Source organism: Carcharodon carcharias, chromosome 3 (assembly GCF_017639515.1).
Source record: "Carcharodon carcharias isolate sCarCar2 chromosome 3, sCarCar2.pri, whole genome shotgun sequence".
Taxonomy (NCBI): domain Eukaryota; kingdom Metazoa; phylum Chordata; class Chondrichthyes; order Lamniformes; family Lamnidae; genus Carcharodon; species Carcharodon carcharias.
In genome coordinates this window covers 223903491-223919276 of record NC_054469.1, presented here as the reverse complement: position 1 = coordinate 223919276, position 15786 = coordinate 223903491, and the positions used below count along the sequence as shown (strand labels likewise).

The following is a 15786-nucleotide window of genomic DNA, read 5'->3' as shown; positions in this document are numbered from 1 at the left end:
TGTACAGCGAACAGATGCCCCAGAACGGATCCCTGTGGAGACTGCTGCCCATTTGCAATCTTTTCGAGAAACTGCTTGAGAATTTTCTTCCCTTCTATCCGGGCTTTCTGAAATCTTCCCCCTAATTCCATACCCCTTAATCTTTTCCAACAGTTTCCTACGTAGTACCTTGTCAAAAGCTTTATGAAAGTCCATTGTACATCCCATCCGCCATCTCTGTCCCCTCCTCAAGAGAATTCCGCCAGAGATCAGAGGTTGATGGAATGCTGGGCCTCACAGCAAGAAGGATAGAATTTACAAGCAAGGTCATAATATCAGCGCTGGGTGAAACAAAGTTATCCAGCCAGTGAGTGGTCCCACCTTGGGAAAGATTGAAGAAGAGTCATATTGGACTCTGACGTTAACTCCGTTTCTCTCTCCACAAATGCAGCCAGATCAGCTGAGTTTTTCCAGCACTTTATGCTTTTACGTAGGAAAGACCTACTTGCCTTGACGAAAGTCTGGTGACCATTATCCAGAATGATATCTTAAATGAAGGGTCAAGCTAAGGTGAGAATAAGTGGGAATACCTACATTATATTTACGTTCCACTGGCCTCTTTGATACCACTTTATAGATAAGATGTTAAATTGAGGCCCCTGGTGCCTGCTTGGGTGAATGCCGATACAATGAAACGCAAAAACAGCCTGCCCTGAACTACCATGCTCACAGCACATTGCATCTAGCAGCCCAGATGTAAAGTGATGCTGTTGAAATTGGGTGCATAACCTATCCAAAAGTATTCCTGCTCGAGTTTGAAGGATTTACATGTCAGAAAATGGCTGAGTTTACGAAACACTACTGTGATTTGAGGCTCTTTCCTCTAGAAAAGAAAAGACTGAAGGGCGACCTGATGGAGGCCTTCAGAATTGTGAAAGGGTTTGATAGGGTAAATGCAGAGAAGATGTTACCACTTGCAAGTGAAACCAGAACTAGAGCCCATAATTGTAAGATAGTCCAGTAATTCCGATCGGGAATTCAGGAGAACCCTCTTCATTTCACCCAGAGTATTTTTAGATTGTGGAACTTGATACCACAAGTAGTTCAGACGAATAGTATTGACTCATTGAAGGGAAGCTGGATTAGCACATGAGGGAGAAAGGGATAGAAGGATATATTGATGGAGTTGGATGAAGAGGGGTGGGTGAACGCTTGTGTGGAGTATAAATGCTGGCATGAACTTCCAGGGCCGAATAGCCCTTTTCTGTGCTGTGAACATATATTTTGTATTGTTAAAAATAATTACTGAAGTATTGACTACCATGCAGAGATGGAAGATAAAGGTATCCTAATATCCTTTTGTTTACATTGGCTCGAGAAGATGCCTCAAACATGTTCTACTTTAGAATAACTTTCTGTTATAGCGGCATGTGGAACTCTGCAACAAAAAGCATATTGTTGAAATTCCTTTCATCACCCTTTTCCTGCTGCTTGCAATTGATCTAAAACTTGGCATATAGCATTATTCAGGTCTTGGATGTAACTAGTGCAACCTGCGAGCAGCAAAACTCTAGAAAAAGAGTACAGATCAAGAGAGACCAAGGGGTGTGTGCCATGCAACTCTTTTATGTAAGCTGCCAGCTCCCGCTCGGTCACCTAAAAATCTACATAATACATGATAAAATTTTACAAGTCTTATTTTTGTTTAAGCCCATTACGTTATTGGGACTAGATTACTTTTTAAATGTGGAGTGATGGATGTAGTGAGGTTAAGTTTCATGTCGTTATATTTCTATGGTGATTTTTAAATGTATTTCATGGGCATATGTTGTCATGGGAAATTAATAAGTGCTCCCTTGTGATGAGTAAGACAGGCTGCCTTTGGCCCCTCGCCTATTTGTGAGCAAATGTGTTTTCTGCTGACAATTGGGTGCTAAATGAGGATAAATCCTGTCACAATCCCGTGTGCTCCTGAAACAAGATCAGTCGTAAGCTTATTACCTGATGGTGAACAGTCTGTTGAGAAGCAGAGTAGCTTTCGAGCTAGTCTGTCATTCTAATTAGTGTGTCAAGTCCAACATTGTTACCATTTCTCAACTAACTGGAATACTTCTGCCATGCAAATTGCACTTTTTAGCAGGATTTTTGTGCAGTTGTACTCATTATCTTCACTCTTTCCTAGTCTGAAATAAGGCCAACACTTGAGCATAAAGAGCCTAGGTACTCATTGCAAGGCTGAAGTGTTGAACAGACATTTTAAGAAAGTCATTTTTAAATTCTTTCTGACCTTAAGCACATTACAATCTCCAGTTTTAGCTTTCCCACTGAGGGAATGCAGTGCCAACAAGGTTTAATCCACATTGTTTCTAGTGTTCGTAATAAGGAAGAGAAGATGCATCTTTTTCGACTACAGGTCGAGAAATGCAGCCCCAAAGTGCTTAACAGCAAAGAAGGTACTTGAGGTAGCAAATTCCACTTTTTAATCACTCTCCAGGTATGAAGTTTCTTCTGAATTCCCTATGGGATTTGTTAGTGACTATCTCATTTATATTTTTTATTGTTAAGATACAATGGTATCATCATTTCCTTTTTCATAGCTCATTAATCCAGTAGACTTTTATAGCATTCCTCCTCCTGGTACCATGCCTTAAGAGAACCATGGACTTTCAACTGGATTGATCCATGATTATGCTTGGCAAACTACTGCAGTGGTTTGCTGTTGTCTTCTGCAGTACTAAGAAACTCTCCTGCTCTTTATCACCTGCCATCAGGCTTATTGGAAGGATTTACAGGCTGATCATCAATCTGTTTGGCCAATTTATGCATGTGCCTTCCATGGCTATCAAGTCCTGAAGTGGGACTTGAACCTGGAGTTTCTGGCCCAGAGGTAGGGCTGCTACCACTGCATCACAAGATAGCCTTCCTTTATAGCATTAGATAAAGTATTTCTGTTGCTACATATCTAAGAGATTTTTTACAGAGGCAACCTTCTTACTTCATTGTAATAAGTAATCCCAGCCAAATTAATGAAACATGCAATGCCTATGAGTTTTTAAATAAATCTTGTGGCTCGCGTGCAATTGAAAGCCTAGATATGGGAGCCCTGGAACATTGCAGCAGGAGTTTCTGATAATGTCCTAGGTCCAGCTATCTTCAGCTGATTCATCAATAACTTTCCCTCCATCACAAGTTCAGAAGTGGGGCTGTTCACTGATGACTGCACAATGTTCAGCACCATTCCCGTCTCCTCGTACTGATTGGCTGATAAATCATCCAATTCCTGTACTCACATTTGAGCTCCGCGAATAGCACCTGCTGTTCTGTAGTTTACAGAATATCATAGCTTTGTGGTGATTTATGTAACACTAGATTTTTAATTTGTATTTCTGGGTTTATAATTAGCTGGAATGTACTGGTAAAGGACCAGCAATTCAATACTTAGCCCTGGCTTAATTGGTAGCCCACTTGCCTCTTGAGTCAGAAGGCTGTGGGTTCAAGTCCCATTCCCAGATTGAAGCACTAAAATCTAGGCTGGCACTCCAGTGCAGTACTGAGAGAGTGCTGCACTGTCAGAGATGCTGCCTTTTAGCTGACATGTCAAACTGAGGTCCCACCTGTCCTTTCAGGGGGACGTGAAAGATCCCATGGCACTATTTTGAAGAAAACAGGGGAATTCTCCCCAGTGTCCTTGTTGATTTATCCCTCAATCAACATCCCAAAAACATTATCTGGTCATTTTAATATTGCTGTTTTTAAGAGCTTGCTGTGTGCAAATGTTTCCTACATTATAATAGTGACTACACTTCAAAAGTACTACATTGGCAGTAAAATGCTTTGGAACATCCTGAGGTTGTGAAAGGTGCTATGTAAATTCAAGTCTTTTACTGTAATTTACAGAAGTCATCTGTAAATTTGCTTTTCTAGTTATTGATTCTGAACATTATTATACAGTGAGTACAAGGAAAATATCCACACAGTGGATAAAGGCATTCAGGAAGTTGTATCTGTCATTGAAGACTTCTACAGAAATGATAAGAAGACTGCCTTCATCTACACTTCTGACCATGGGATGACAGAGTGGGGTAAGAGCATTGATGTTTCTGGACAATAGGGTTTAGATTACAGCCCATTGATATCTATTTTTCTATTATGTAACAAATAAAAGTCAGATGGTGTCAGTTTTCCAAGGATAGTGCACATCTAGATGACACTGGGAGTGTGATGTTATGTTACACTCTGAACGCTGTCACTTATCACCTAACGTTATGTGACCATCAGTCTGCTGATGTTCAGCAGATCTGCTATTGTTTATCTGAATTCTTAATGCAGTAGATTACATCCACCATGAGATGGAGCTGCACCAATGTGTTTACTGGGGAATGGCGAGTATCTTTCTAAAGCATACACTATAACTTTTGCCGCTGAACAGGAACAGTTGCGCATGTCCACTCGACACCCCCACCATCTGCTGGCGCATTTGCGGTTCCTCCTACTGCTGACATCATTGTTGTGGCCCATTGTCCTTCTCTGCTGGCTGCCTTCTTGCTGCCTCCTGAGTCCTCGCCACCTCCCACTTGTCACCTCCCCCCAAGTTCTCGCCACCTCCTGCTCACTGGCCCTCGAGCAAGCGGGGTGATGAGGCTTGGGAGAATGTGGGGCAGCAAGCAGGCCCTGGTGAGGAGCGGGAGGTGCTGAGGGCTCAGGGGAGGGGCGGCAAGCAGATGAGGGCTCAGGAGAGGAACAGTGAAAGCTGAGTTTCCTGGCTGAGTTCGGTCTCCGCCACCTTTGATGCCAGCAACTGCCTGGAACATCACTGAAAGTGACATCAGAGGCATTGCAATTGCAGCTGCAGGAAGTGCAGCCTCTGTAGTTGTGGCATAAACAAACACACCCTAAAGGTTAAGGAAGTTGCACTAACTAATGGGCAAAGTGTTCTTCCTAGCAGGGGGGAAAAAATATCCAGGAAACTCATATTACCAGCTAAGGAAATTGCACTAAGTGGCACCTGAAGCAGAGATTCGGCCTGAAGTGGCACAGACCTGACAGTCATGAAGATGAAGGGGGAGGGTTCTTGACCTGTGCAAATCCATGGTTTGTGAGTGGGTTGAGGAAATGGTGCTGGTAAGGTGACTTGAGATGAAAGCGGTGTTGGTCATCCATTTACCCCTATCAATTTATTAGGCTCTTACTTGTTTTCTGGTGGGAACAATAGCTGCCCAAATCGAGCTCCACCCTAAAAATCACAACAAGCACATCTTAAGTGGTAACATTCCAATTTTCATCCTGCAGCTGCCTCGTTTGCAGATGGGAGGCAGCAAGATAAAAATTGGCTTGACTATCACCAGAGAGATTTCTCCATAAATTAACCATTTTGCTCAGCTGCTGAACAAAGCCTGTGTGGGAGAAACAAATTGACAGTCTGGAAAAAACAATGCTTTGATTGCGTGTGTAAAAATGCAGAAGACCAAATTTCCTCAGTGTCTTTATATTTTGGTCTACACCTGTTAATAGCTGTGTATCTTGGCACATCAGATTTATGCCTAATCCCTAAATTTCTTTGCTGATACAGGTTCACATGGTGCAGGCCACCCTTCAGAAACCCTCACACCCTTGGTTGCCTGGGGAGCTGGAGTAAATGGACCGCTGGTTAGCTCAAACCAACAGTTTCAGGATGATTTCCTGCAGGGTATATTTCATGTTGGTGTTTAAAAGTCAGGGCACTTTTTAAAAGAAAGACTGACATTTATTTAATCCCTTTCATGACTCCAAGACATCCCAAGGCACTTTACAGTCATTCAATTACTCTTTTTAAGTGTAGTCACCATAGTAATGTGTTAAACTATTCTGAATGTGTTATGCTTTTTAAAAACCGAGCATTAATGTAGAAATGCTTTTTATTCTCCTCAAATCCTTCCTGTGGAAAAATGGTGTAAAAACTACAATATTTCTTTTTATTGGGAGAAACAAGGTGGAAGTGTATGAAATGTTAAATTTGGGAATATTTTAGGGGTTTAGTTTCATAGGGTTAATTCTACAGTGATAAAGCTAAAAATCTGAAAATCTGAGTACTTCATTCCTTATCTGAACTGATAACCTCTGTTATAGGAGCTAGTGATGTGATGGAGTACTGTGCTCAGTTCTGATCTCCACATTATAGAAAGGATACAAAGACAGCATGAGAAGGATTCACAAAGATGATACTGGAACTGAGAGCATATGCTTCTCAGGAAAGCCTGAACAGGCTGGTGTTCTTTTCTCCGGAAAAGAGAAGGCTGATGGAGACCAGAGGACTTGAAACTCTGCAAGGGTTTGATTTGGAAGATTTAAAGAACATATAGCCACTTACAAGGGAGAGCAGAACTCGGGGGCCATAAATATGAGGTAGTCACTAATAAATCCAATAAAAAATTCAGGAGAAACCCCTTCCCTGGAGAATGATTAGGATATAAAACTCTCTGTCGTGAAGAGTAGTTGAGGCAAATAGCATTGATGTGTTTAATGGGAAGTTAGGTAAGTACATGAAGGAGAAAGGAATTGAAGATTATGCTGATAGAGTTAGATGAAGTAAAGTGGAAGTAGGCTGGTGTGGAGCCTAAAAACTGAAAAGAAGCAGTTGGGCCAAATAGCCTGTCTCTGTGCTGCAGACCCTATGTCCTCTCCCCTTGACCCACTGTGTCAGGGGAAAACAAAAATGTACAAATCAGCACCAGTGAACGAGGCATTGATAGCATGCTTGATGCATCATGCCCAGCGAGATGTTGCAAAGTGACCAGAATGTGACCGGAATGAGTCCATTGTATACATTGTCATTGCCATTGGTTGCCAGTGTTGTTGGAGTGCAAGATGGTGACCTAAATTGCAGTTTGAAGATCCTACACAAGTCATGTAGTGTTTCCTTGGGGGAAACTCTGCCTCCTGGTACATTGCTCCTCAAAAGTTGGAGAAAGAATTGCATAGTGGATGAAACCTCGGTTGAATTACACATCGCCGACTGACTTGCCTCCTATGCAGCGGGACTCTTCCCAGGTCCCTCTGCACCTCCTGCTCCTCCTCACCAAGGAAAACTGGATACAGGGAATGATCCAGAGGCAGTTGCCCAAGAGAACTTTCCCTTTGAGAGGTTGTGGGGCTCATACATGCTTGCTGGAGTTGTGAATGGCTTTCTTGCATCAGAAAAGCAAGGCAATCTCTGTACAAATACGATAGAAATGTTGCCTCCGCTGGACTGTTCTATTCATCACTGATCTTGTAATTCAAACTGGGGAGGGCAAAATGATGGAACTACAGTCTCACATGACATCTCATTATTCTGTCCACATCATACACAGTCACTGACTTGCTGGCAGTCACTCGGGATATTCAGGTTCAAGGTGGAAATGAACAGGAGGAGGTGCAGTCAAGTCTGTTCCTGAGGCAGGTTCCAACTTCACTCACCAGAGGTGTGCTAACGTTTGAGGATGCAGGGGGCAAGAGGTGGTTGGGGTTGGGGAGAAATCAAAGATGATTGTCCCTGTACTTCTAAAATTTTGCTTTGCTATTTCTTTCAGAATGGAAACTAAATGACTGGAAGAGATTAGATGTAAATCAGGTAAAATCCTTAACTTGTTCAGGGTTTAACATTATATTCTGAATATCACCGCAAAAAAAAAAACGGCACCAAGAATATTCTTATCTTTTGGGCTCCAAAAATCCAAAGTGCAAAGATATCAACTCTTTAACATAAGAAAGGGGAGCAGGACCAGGTCATTCAGCCCCTCTTGCCTACTCTGTCATTCAATAAAATCATGGCTGATATTTTACCTCCACCTCACTTTCCCACCTTGTCCCTAAATGCTAATTTCCTGTTAGTGTGCATCCTGACAACCTGGAATAATTATTTTTATAGGGATGGGATGGATGCCTGTCACATTTCTGTTGTGAATCAGGCGTGTTCGTTACCATTTAGTTGAATTCCATTAGAATATTAAATGCACTCCTTGCCTGCTTTCAGTAGGAGTTTCCAACATGCCAGCATGTTGTGTGGAGGCCAAGTGAGCATGAGCTCAGCCTGACTCATCCTTCTCTCATGCCCAACAATGCTGAAAACCTTCACCAGAGTCTCTTTTGATATGAAACAGGACTGAGCTCTGATCTTTCAGAAGGAGCATCAACAATGGCAACAACATGTCTTTACATAGCACATCTAACCTAATAAAACATCCCAAGGCACTTCACAGGGGAATTATAAAGCAAAACTTGACACTAAGCTACATAAAGAGATTTTAGGTCAGATGACCAAAAGCTTGGTCAATGAGATCTGTTTTAAGGAGTGTCTTAAAGGAGGAAAGAGACATAGAGACAGAAGGATTTAGGGAGGGAATTCCAGACCTAAGGACCTAGGCAGATGAACCACAGCCACCAAAGGTGGAGTGATTAAAAATCAAACAATATGATTATGATAAAGACGCCACAAGCTAAACTTATGGTATTTTTGCTCCTTTTAGAGTTATCGTTTCCTAAAATAGAGAGCCATAATAATTAAATACTGACCTAGCTCGCTTATTCCTAAGCTCATAAATCCCGAAACATTTTAATGTGCCTGGGTTTTGCGTGGTTTCCATATACCGCACTCCCAGACAAATCAAACAAAATTGCAGATTGCCATTTTAACTTCACTTCCTGAATTATTCATTCTTGGAGGGTTTTTTTTTAATTTAGAGAGGGTGCAGAAGTGATTTACTAGAATGATACTGGGGATGAGGGACTTCAGTTATGTGGAGAGACTGGAGTTGTTCCCCTTTAAAGCAGAGTAGGTTGAGGGGTGATTCAGTAGAGGTGTTCAAAATCTTAAAGGGTTTTTATACAGCAAATAAGAAGAAACTGTTTCCAGTAGCAGAATGGTTGGTAAACAGAGGACACCGATTTAAGTTGCTTGGCAAAAAGACCAGAGGTGACATGATAAAAATAAACATCTTTTTTTGCGCAGTAAGTTGTTGTGATCTGAAATGCAATCCTGATTCAATAATAATGTTCAAACCAGAACTGAATAAATACTTGGAGGGGAAAAAAATTGCAAGGGTATAGAGGAAGAGCGGAGGAGTGGTACTAATTGGATAGTTCTTTCAAAGAGCTAGCATAGGTATAATGGGCCAAATAATCTCCTCCTGTGCTCTATTATTTGATGATTCTATGAATGAACAAGAGTACCGTGCACCTTGAACAGAAAAGCTGTGAATAACATTTAAATATTAAATTGTGATCATGATATTTGTGCTACATTACCTCACAGCAACTCTCATTTTATTGGAAACTGCTTAGTAGTTATTTTCTCAAAATGTGAGTTTTTTGGAGTGTTTAACAAGTAAATCTCTAATATATAAATACAATATTTCATAATACTGATCTCTATTATATATTAGAGCTTGAATGGTTAACAATATTTATAATTTTCCCTTTATCTCCTCTTCTGGACATAATTTTTAGTCCCTATCCAAGGCACCGTCATCGCCGGCTTTATTTGTCATTCCTTAGTGAAGAGCAGTTGGCAAACAGGTACCATGAGCTCAGCGTAGATGCTGCTTCTGGACTTTTTGCTAGGTACATAGATTGCCTGGTACTGGATTTTACACCCACCATTTGGCTGAAGATTCATAAATGCCCACATGAGTTGCTCTAATCAAAGATGGGGCACCACTGAAGTGAAAAATACTCCCTGACGAAGGGAAGAAAAGTAACTCTTTTGAGTACAAACACGTTTCCATCTGTTTCAGATGAAGTTACATTGTTTCATAGTTTGCCATTGTGAGATTTGAACTCTTGATCTTGGGGTTATAAACCCAGTACCATAACCACTTGGCTATTTAGGCCAAGCTTGGAAGAAAAGTAGATGGACACCATGCAGCTAATGATTAATTAATAGTGATATCAACAAAGGATTCCAAACAGATCTCTGCTTATTCCCTTGATTGACAGGTTGGGAAACAGTAATGATCTGTTAATTTTCATCACCTAATTTGTTTCTGAATGGTGATATCAACTTCAATTAGAAATAATTGTTTAACAGAATCTTTTTAATGCTGGATTCAAAATAAGTATGGGAGTTTGTTACTTTATTATTTCTGCTCACCATGAAATGTTGCAATTAATTGTTTCTATTTTGCGATGCACAGGCTGATATAGCTCCACTGATGGCTGCTCTAATTGGAGTCCCCTTCCCTCTAAATTCTGTGGTAGGCTAATATTTTGTGATTTACTTTTTTGGAGTTAGCCAATACATAATTAGACTTGCTAATAAATGAGAAACTTCCGTGATTTGCTTTTGTATTTTCGTGCTAATTAGGGGTGACTGTGATTTGCTTTTGTATTTTCGTGATAATTAGGGGTGATTTCTGTGAGGCTCTGTCAGTAGTCCAGAACCTTGCTGATAGCTGATGCAAGGCAAGAAATCAGGTGTGCAACCTCAGGTGTCCAATTCTCTAGCATGTGATTTCAGGAGACAGAATAATGTCATGTTACAAGCAATGTTCTGGGTCTCATGCTAAATTTAATTCTTTAGATTGCTTCCAATCTGCCATTGCCCCCAATCTTTCATTTCATCAGAGTGAAATGTTTTCACTCAGAGGGTCGTATATCATTGGAACTCTCTTCCTGAAAAGGAGAGTCTTTGAATATTTTTAAGGCAGAGGTGGCTAGGTTCTTGGTTAAGCAAAGGGGTGATAGGTTATCGGCAGTAGGTGGGATGCAGATTTCAGGTTGCTATCAGATCAGCCATGATCTTCAATGGCAGAGCAGGCTCGAGGGGCTGAATGGCCTACTGCTCTTTATTCATATGTTTGCATGTTCATCCTGGACACAACTCTGCCCCTTTCTGCACCCCCCCCACCCCTGCCCAAACGGATAGTCACTAGTTGATCACAAGACAAAAACGTAAGCTTGAGCCCTTGGTAAGCAAACAGCAGGTGAGAGGAATTTGTCTTGACTAGCATGATAACCACACCATTCATCTTACAATTTCTCCCTTTTTTATTTGTTCAAGTTCTGGAAATCAGGAGAAAACACCTCCAGAAAATGCTGGAAAATACATAGCATGTCTGTCAGCATCTTTTGTAAAGAGAAAAGATAATTTAATGCTTTGTTAGCACCCGCAAAGAGAAAAGATGCCAGTGCCCCAGGTGCGTACCTGCACTGTATTCTACAAAACTCCATAACAACTACTTGCCTTTCCGCAACCTATTCAACAAGGATAAACTCTAAATACATAATAAGCCTGTGGTCTATTACTCAGCCTTTAGGTAATTCTTTTTAGCACTTCTCCTGCCATTTATCAGGATTTCCTCATCAGCTGTCTTCAGCAGAACAGCTTTTCTGCAAAATTAGCAACAAATATAGGCACCACACCCTGGATATATAAGACTTTGGCATCATACTCAACCTCTAAATAACTCCTTCCAACCCAAATCTTTGCATAATTTCCTCATCAGCTATGTGATGGAAATTTGCCTTTGACATAGTGGAAGGAACCAGGCATGACAACTTCCTCACTTTTGTACTGAGATAAAAACTGGCATCCTGTTAGCCTTTCTAAATTACTTTTTATATTTGTGCACCAGCTTTTATGCACATGAATATCCAAATAGTTTTGCTGCTCCACAGTTTCTCATCATTAAGAAAATATCCTGACTTGTGTTTCTCAGATTGTAAGTGGATGACTTGTTACCTCCCAATTTTGAGCTCCATTTGCCAACTCATGTTGCTACTCTATGTCGTTTCGTAAGTTCCTGTTTTCAGTGGCACAACTTACTGTGCTCCTGAACATGGTGTTGTCTGCAAACTTGGATATACAATCTCCATTGCTACATCCAAGTCATTAATATGCATAGTGAAAAGCTAAAGCCCTAGTATAGGTTCTTGGAAACACCACTAGCTAATCAGAAAACAGCCTTTATCCCAAATCTCCACCTTTCCCAACCAGTTATCAAACCATGTCACAAGATTACCTTCAATTCCATGCACTTTCATTATGGCTAATACCTTTTCCTGGGACCATATCAAAATCTTTTGAACAAAAACCATAGGCATTCCACTTCCATGCTAGTGGCCTCTTCAAATGATTCAACTGGATCAGTCAGACATGATCTACATATTGCAGATCCATGCTGCTTCTTTTTGGTTACCTGATATGTTCCCTGATAAGTTAATGTAATTTAGCCACAATTGAGGTTTTTATAAAATTATTCATTCATGGAATGTGGGCATCGCTGGCTGGGCCAGCATTTATTGCCCATTCCTAATTGCCCTTGAGAAGGTGGTGGTGAGCTGCCACCTTGAACCGCCGCAGTCCATGTGGCATTGGTACACCCACAGTGCTGCTAGGGAGGGAGTTCCAGGATTTTGACCCAGCGATGGTGAAGGAACGACAATATATTTCCAAATCAGGATGGTGTGTAGCTTGGAAGGGGACTTGCAGATGGTGGTTTTCCCATGTATCTGCTGCCCTTGTCCTGCTAGATGGTAATGGTCATGGGTTTAGAAGGTGCTGTCAAAGGAGCCTTGGTGAGTTGCTGCAGTGCATTTTGTAGATGGTTCACACCACCACATTGGTGGTGGAGGGAGTGAATGTCTGTGGATGTGGCACTAATCAAGGGGGCTGCTTTGTCCTGAATGGTGTCCATCTTGTGTGTTGTTGGAGCTGCACTCATCAAGCAAGTGGAGAGTATTCCATCATACTCCTGACTTGTGCCTTGTAGATGGCGGACAGGCTTTTGGGGAGTCAGGAGGTGAGTTACTTGCAGCAGAATTTATAGCCTCTTATCCATTCTTGTAGTCACAGTATTTATATGGCTAGTTCAGTTCAGTTTCTGGTCAATGGTAGCCACCAGAATGTTGATAGTGGGGGATTCAGCGATGGTAATGCCATTGAAGGTCAAGGGACAATGGTTAGATTCTCTCTTGTTGAAGATGGTCATTGCCTAGCACTTGTGTGACATGATTGTGGCTTGTTACTTGTCAGCCGAAGCCTGGATATTGTCCAGGTCTTGTTGCATTTTGACATGAACTGCTTCAGTACCTGAGGAGCCGCAAAACATTCTGCCATCATCAGTGAACATCCCCACTTCTGACCTTCTGATGGAAGGAAGATCATTGGTAAAGCAGCTGAAGATGGTTAGGCCAAGGACACTACCCTGAGGAACTCCTGCAGTGATGTCCTGGAACTAAGATGACTGACCTTCAACAACCACAACCATCTTCCTTTGTGCTAGGTATGACTCCAACCAGAGGAGAGTTTTCCCCCTGATTCCCTTTGACTCCAGCTTTGCTGGGACTCCTTGATGCCACATGCCACACTCGGTCAAATGCTTCTCTGATGTCAAGGGCAGTCACTCTCGCCTCATCTCTAGAGTTCCAAACTTTTGTCCATGTTTGAACCAAGGTTGTAATGAGGTCAGGAACTGAGCGTCACTGAGCAGGTTATTTCAAAGCAAGTGCCACTTGATAGCACTGCTGATGAATCCTTCTACCACGTTACTGATGATCAAGAGTAGACTGATGGGGTGGATTTGTCCTGCTTTTAGTGTACAGGACATACTTAGGCAATTTTCCACATTGCCAGGTTGCTGTGCTGGAGCAACTTACTGGAAATGTACTGGAACAACTGGCTAACCTAATGGACCTGTAGTTAGCCAATTTCTTTCTCCTTTCTTAATAATGAATAATTACACTTTATCTGATCCAAAGGTCTTGAGTCAAGTTATTTTTTTCCATTATCTCTTTTTTGTTTTAACTTGCATTAGATCCACTAAGTTCCTCCCCTTGACTTAATTTTAAGTTCCTTTGTACTGCTGATATTTTGCCCTCTTTCCACTGTGAAAAATTGTACACTGAACTCGCATTCTCCTTTTCTAGTCTTTTCCTCAAACTATTCATAAGAATATTTGCTATTAGCTTTGGTCCTCTTGCATGTTTTCTTTCATATTCCCTTTTTGCATCCAGCTATTACTTTCTTTACTTCCTTTGCATCCTTTTGTTGCTTTTTACAGCTCCTCCAGTTCTCCAGATTTCTGCTTTTTCTTCATTTATGCAAGTCTTCTATTAGCTTGATACTACCCTTTACTTCATTTTGTTGACCATGGTTTCTTAACCACACAAGTGGAGTTTTTGCCTCTTAAGGTGCATACTGGTTTTGTATAGTACCTAATTCTTTTTTTAATACTTTGGTGCCAGCTGTGACTCCATTGGTAGCACTCTCACCTCTTAAGTCAGAAAGGTTGTGGGTTCCAAGTCCCATTCCAGGACTTGAGCACAAAAATCTAGGCTGACACTGTCAGATGAGATCTTAAAATAAGACCTCGGCTGCCTTCTCAGGTGAATGTAAAATATTCCAAGGCACCGTTTTGAAGAAGAGCAAGGGAGTTATCCCAGTGTTCTGGCCAATATTTATCCTTCACTCAACATCACAAAAAGAGATAACCTGATCAATACCACATCGCTATTGTGGGCATTCACTGCACACATATTGGCTGCTGCATTTTCTACATTACAACAGTGACTATATTTCAAAAAGTTCTTAATTGGCTGCAAAGTACTTTGGAATATTTTGAGATCCTGAATGGCATATTAGAAATGCAAGTTTTTTTCCCCACCTCTTTCTGTGGATTTACCCATTAACAGTTCTGCCCAGTTTACTGTGGTCCATTTATCTTTCATCCCTTCAAAGTTTGCCACCTTCAATTTAAAACCTTGGTTTCGGACCCTCTTTTCCCCTCAACCTAATATCAACTTTAATCACAGTATAGTCATTGTTCCCTTAGAAAATAATATCCAGCCTGTTCACTCCTGATTATTCTCCAGGCATCCAAAATGTCAAAAACTGCTATAAGAACCAATGATAGCAGCATTATCCCTATGTCATTTTCAGATTCACGAGGAAAACCCTTCTTAATAATGTCAAACACTCAGAAAATATAGTATAGTTTATATTTTTATGTTAAGATTTTATGCATGTGACCTCATATGCTGTACATAGGAACCTTCCTTTTCTGTTTCACATGCGCAACTTTCCAGCTGTTGGCAATCCAGTGCACCACAGCATTTTCTTGTTTGTAATGATTACTTGCTATAACCTTGATGTTGAAGGCTCTTGGTGTACATAATTTAATAAGACTTTCTGTACAGCTATTAGCCATGTAGAATGTTTTGGCTGCCACTTGAAGAGTGGCATAAAGCCCTTCTAAACATGATTAGAGCTCTCAACTGGGACCAGGAGCATCTGTGTGCCTGTGTCCTCACTAAGGAGCAGGTCCAAGGAAGGGTTTGGTGGCATTAGGCCAGCTCTTATATCATGAGGTCTGGTGGCTTGCAAAAACCAATCAATTTGATAAGTGTCCTCAGTATTTTGCTTTGATAAATGTCATTTTGGACCATACTGCAAAACCAGATCATTCTTTCAGTAGAACTCCAATCCTTGCTGTTATTAGGGCTAGTTAAGATTTAACCATTACAGAATATTATGCTTTGGTCAGCTCCCTCATTGGTGTTAACTGGTCTGTCTTTATGGAATCCCACCATAGAGTAAAGTGGTGCACTGGCAGCATTCATTCAAGCAATGCTATCAATGCTTGATGCCAAAGGGGAAAAACGTATCATCAGCCTTTAGATGGTGCTGCATTGAAAAGAAAGAAAAGTCATAAATAGTCCATTAGTGACTTATTTTCCATTTTATAAACCTCAATTTGCTCCCTCAGCATGTAGAGGGTGCTGCCATTCAAAGAATTAAAATGACTTTTGAGGGGAAGCAGTGTAATAATTATGTATGAATGTGCCAAATTAAGT

The 15786-nt window shown here is 41.1% G+C and overlaps 1 protein-coding gene across 7 annotated transcripts in view; it reads left to right on the top strand.

The window, feature by feature from the left end:
• pign (phosphatidylinositol glycan anchor biosynthesis, class N) overlaps positions 1-15786 on the top strand; it is a 125843-nt gene that overhangs the window by 29229 nt on the left and 80828 nt on the right. For all 7 annotated transcript variants that reach the window (XR_005942665.1, XM_041184935.1, XM_041184938.1 and 4 more), the window contains 4 exons: positions 3931-4061; positions 5549-5665; positions 7527-7567; positions 10128-10187. Coding sequence is in view for 6 of the 7 variants with exons in the window: in XM_041184935.1 (XP_041040869.1) it covers positions 3931-4061; positions 5549-5665; positions 7527-7567; positions 10128-10187 (349 nt within the window). In the remaining variant the exon portion in view is untranslated. The remainder of the gene's footprint in view (positions 1-3930; positions 4062-5548; positions 5666-7526; positions 7568-10127; positions 10188-15786) is intronic.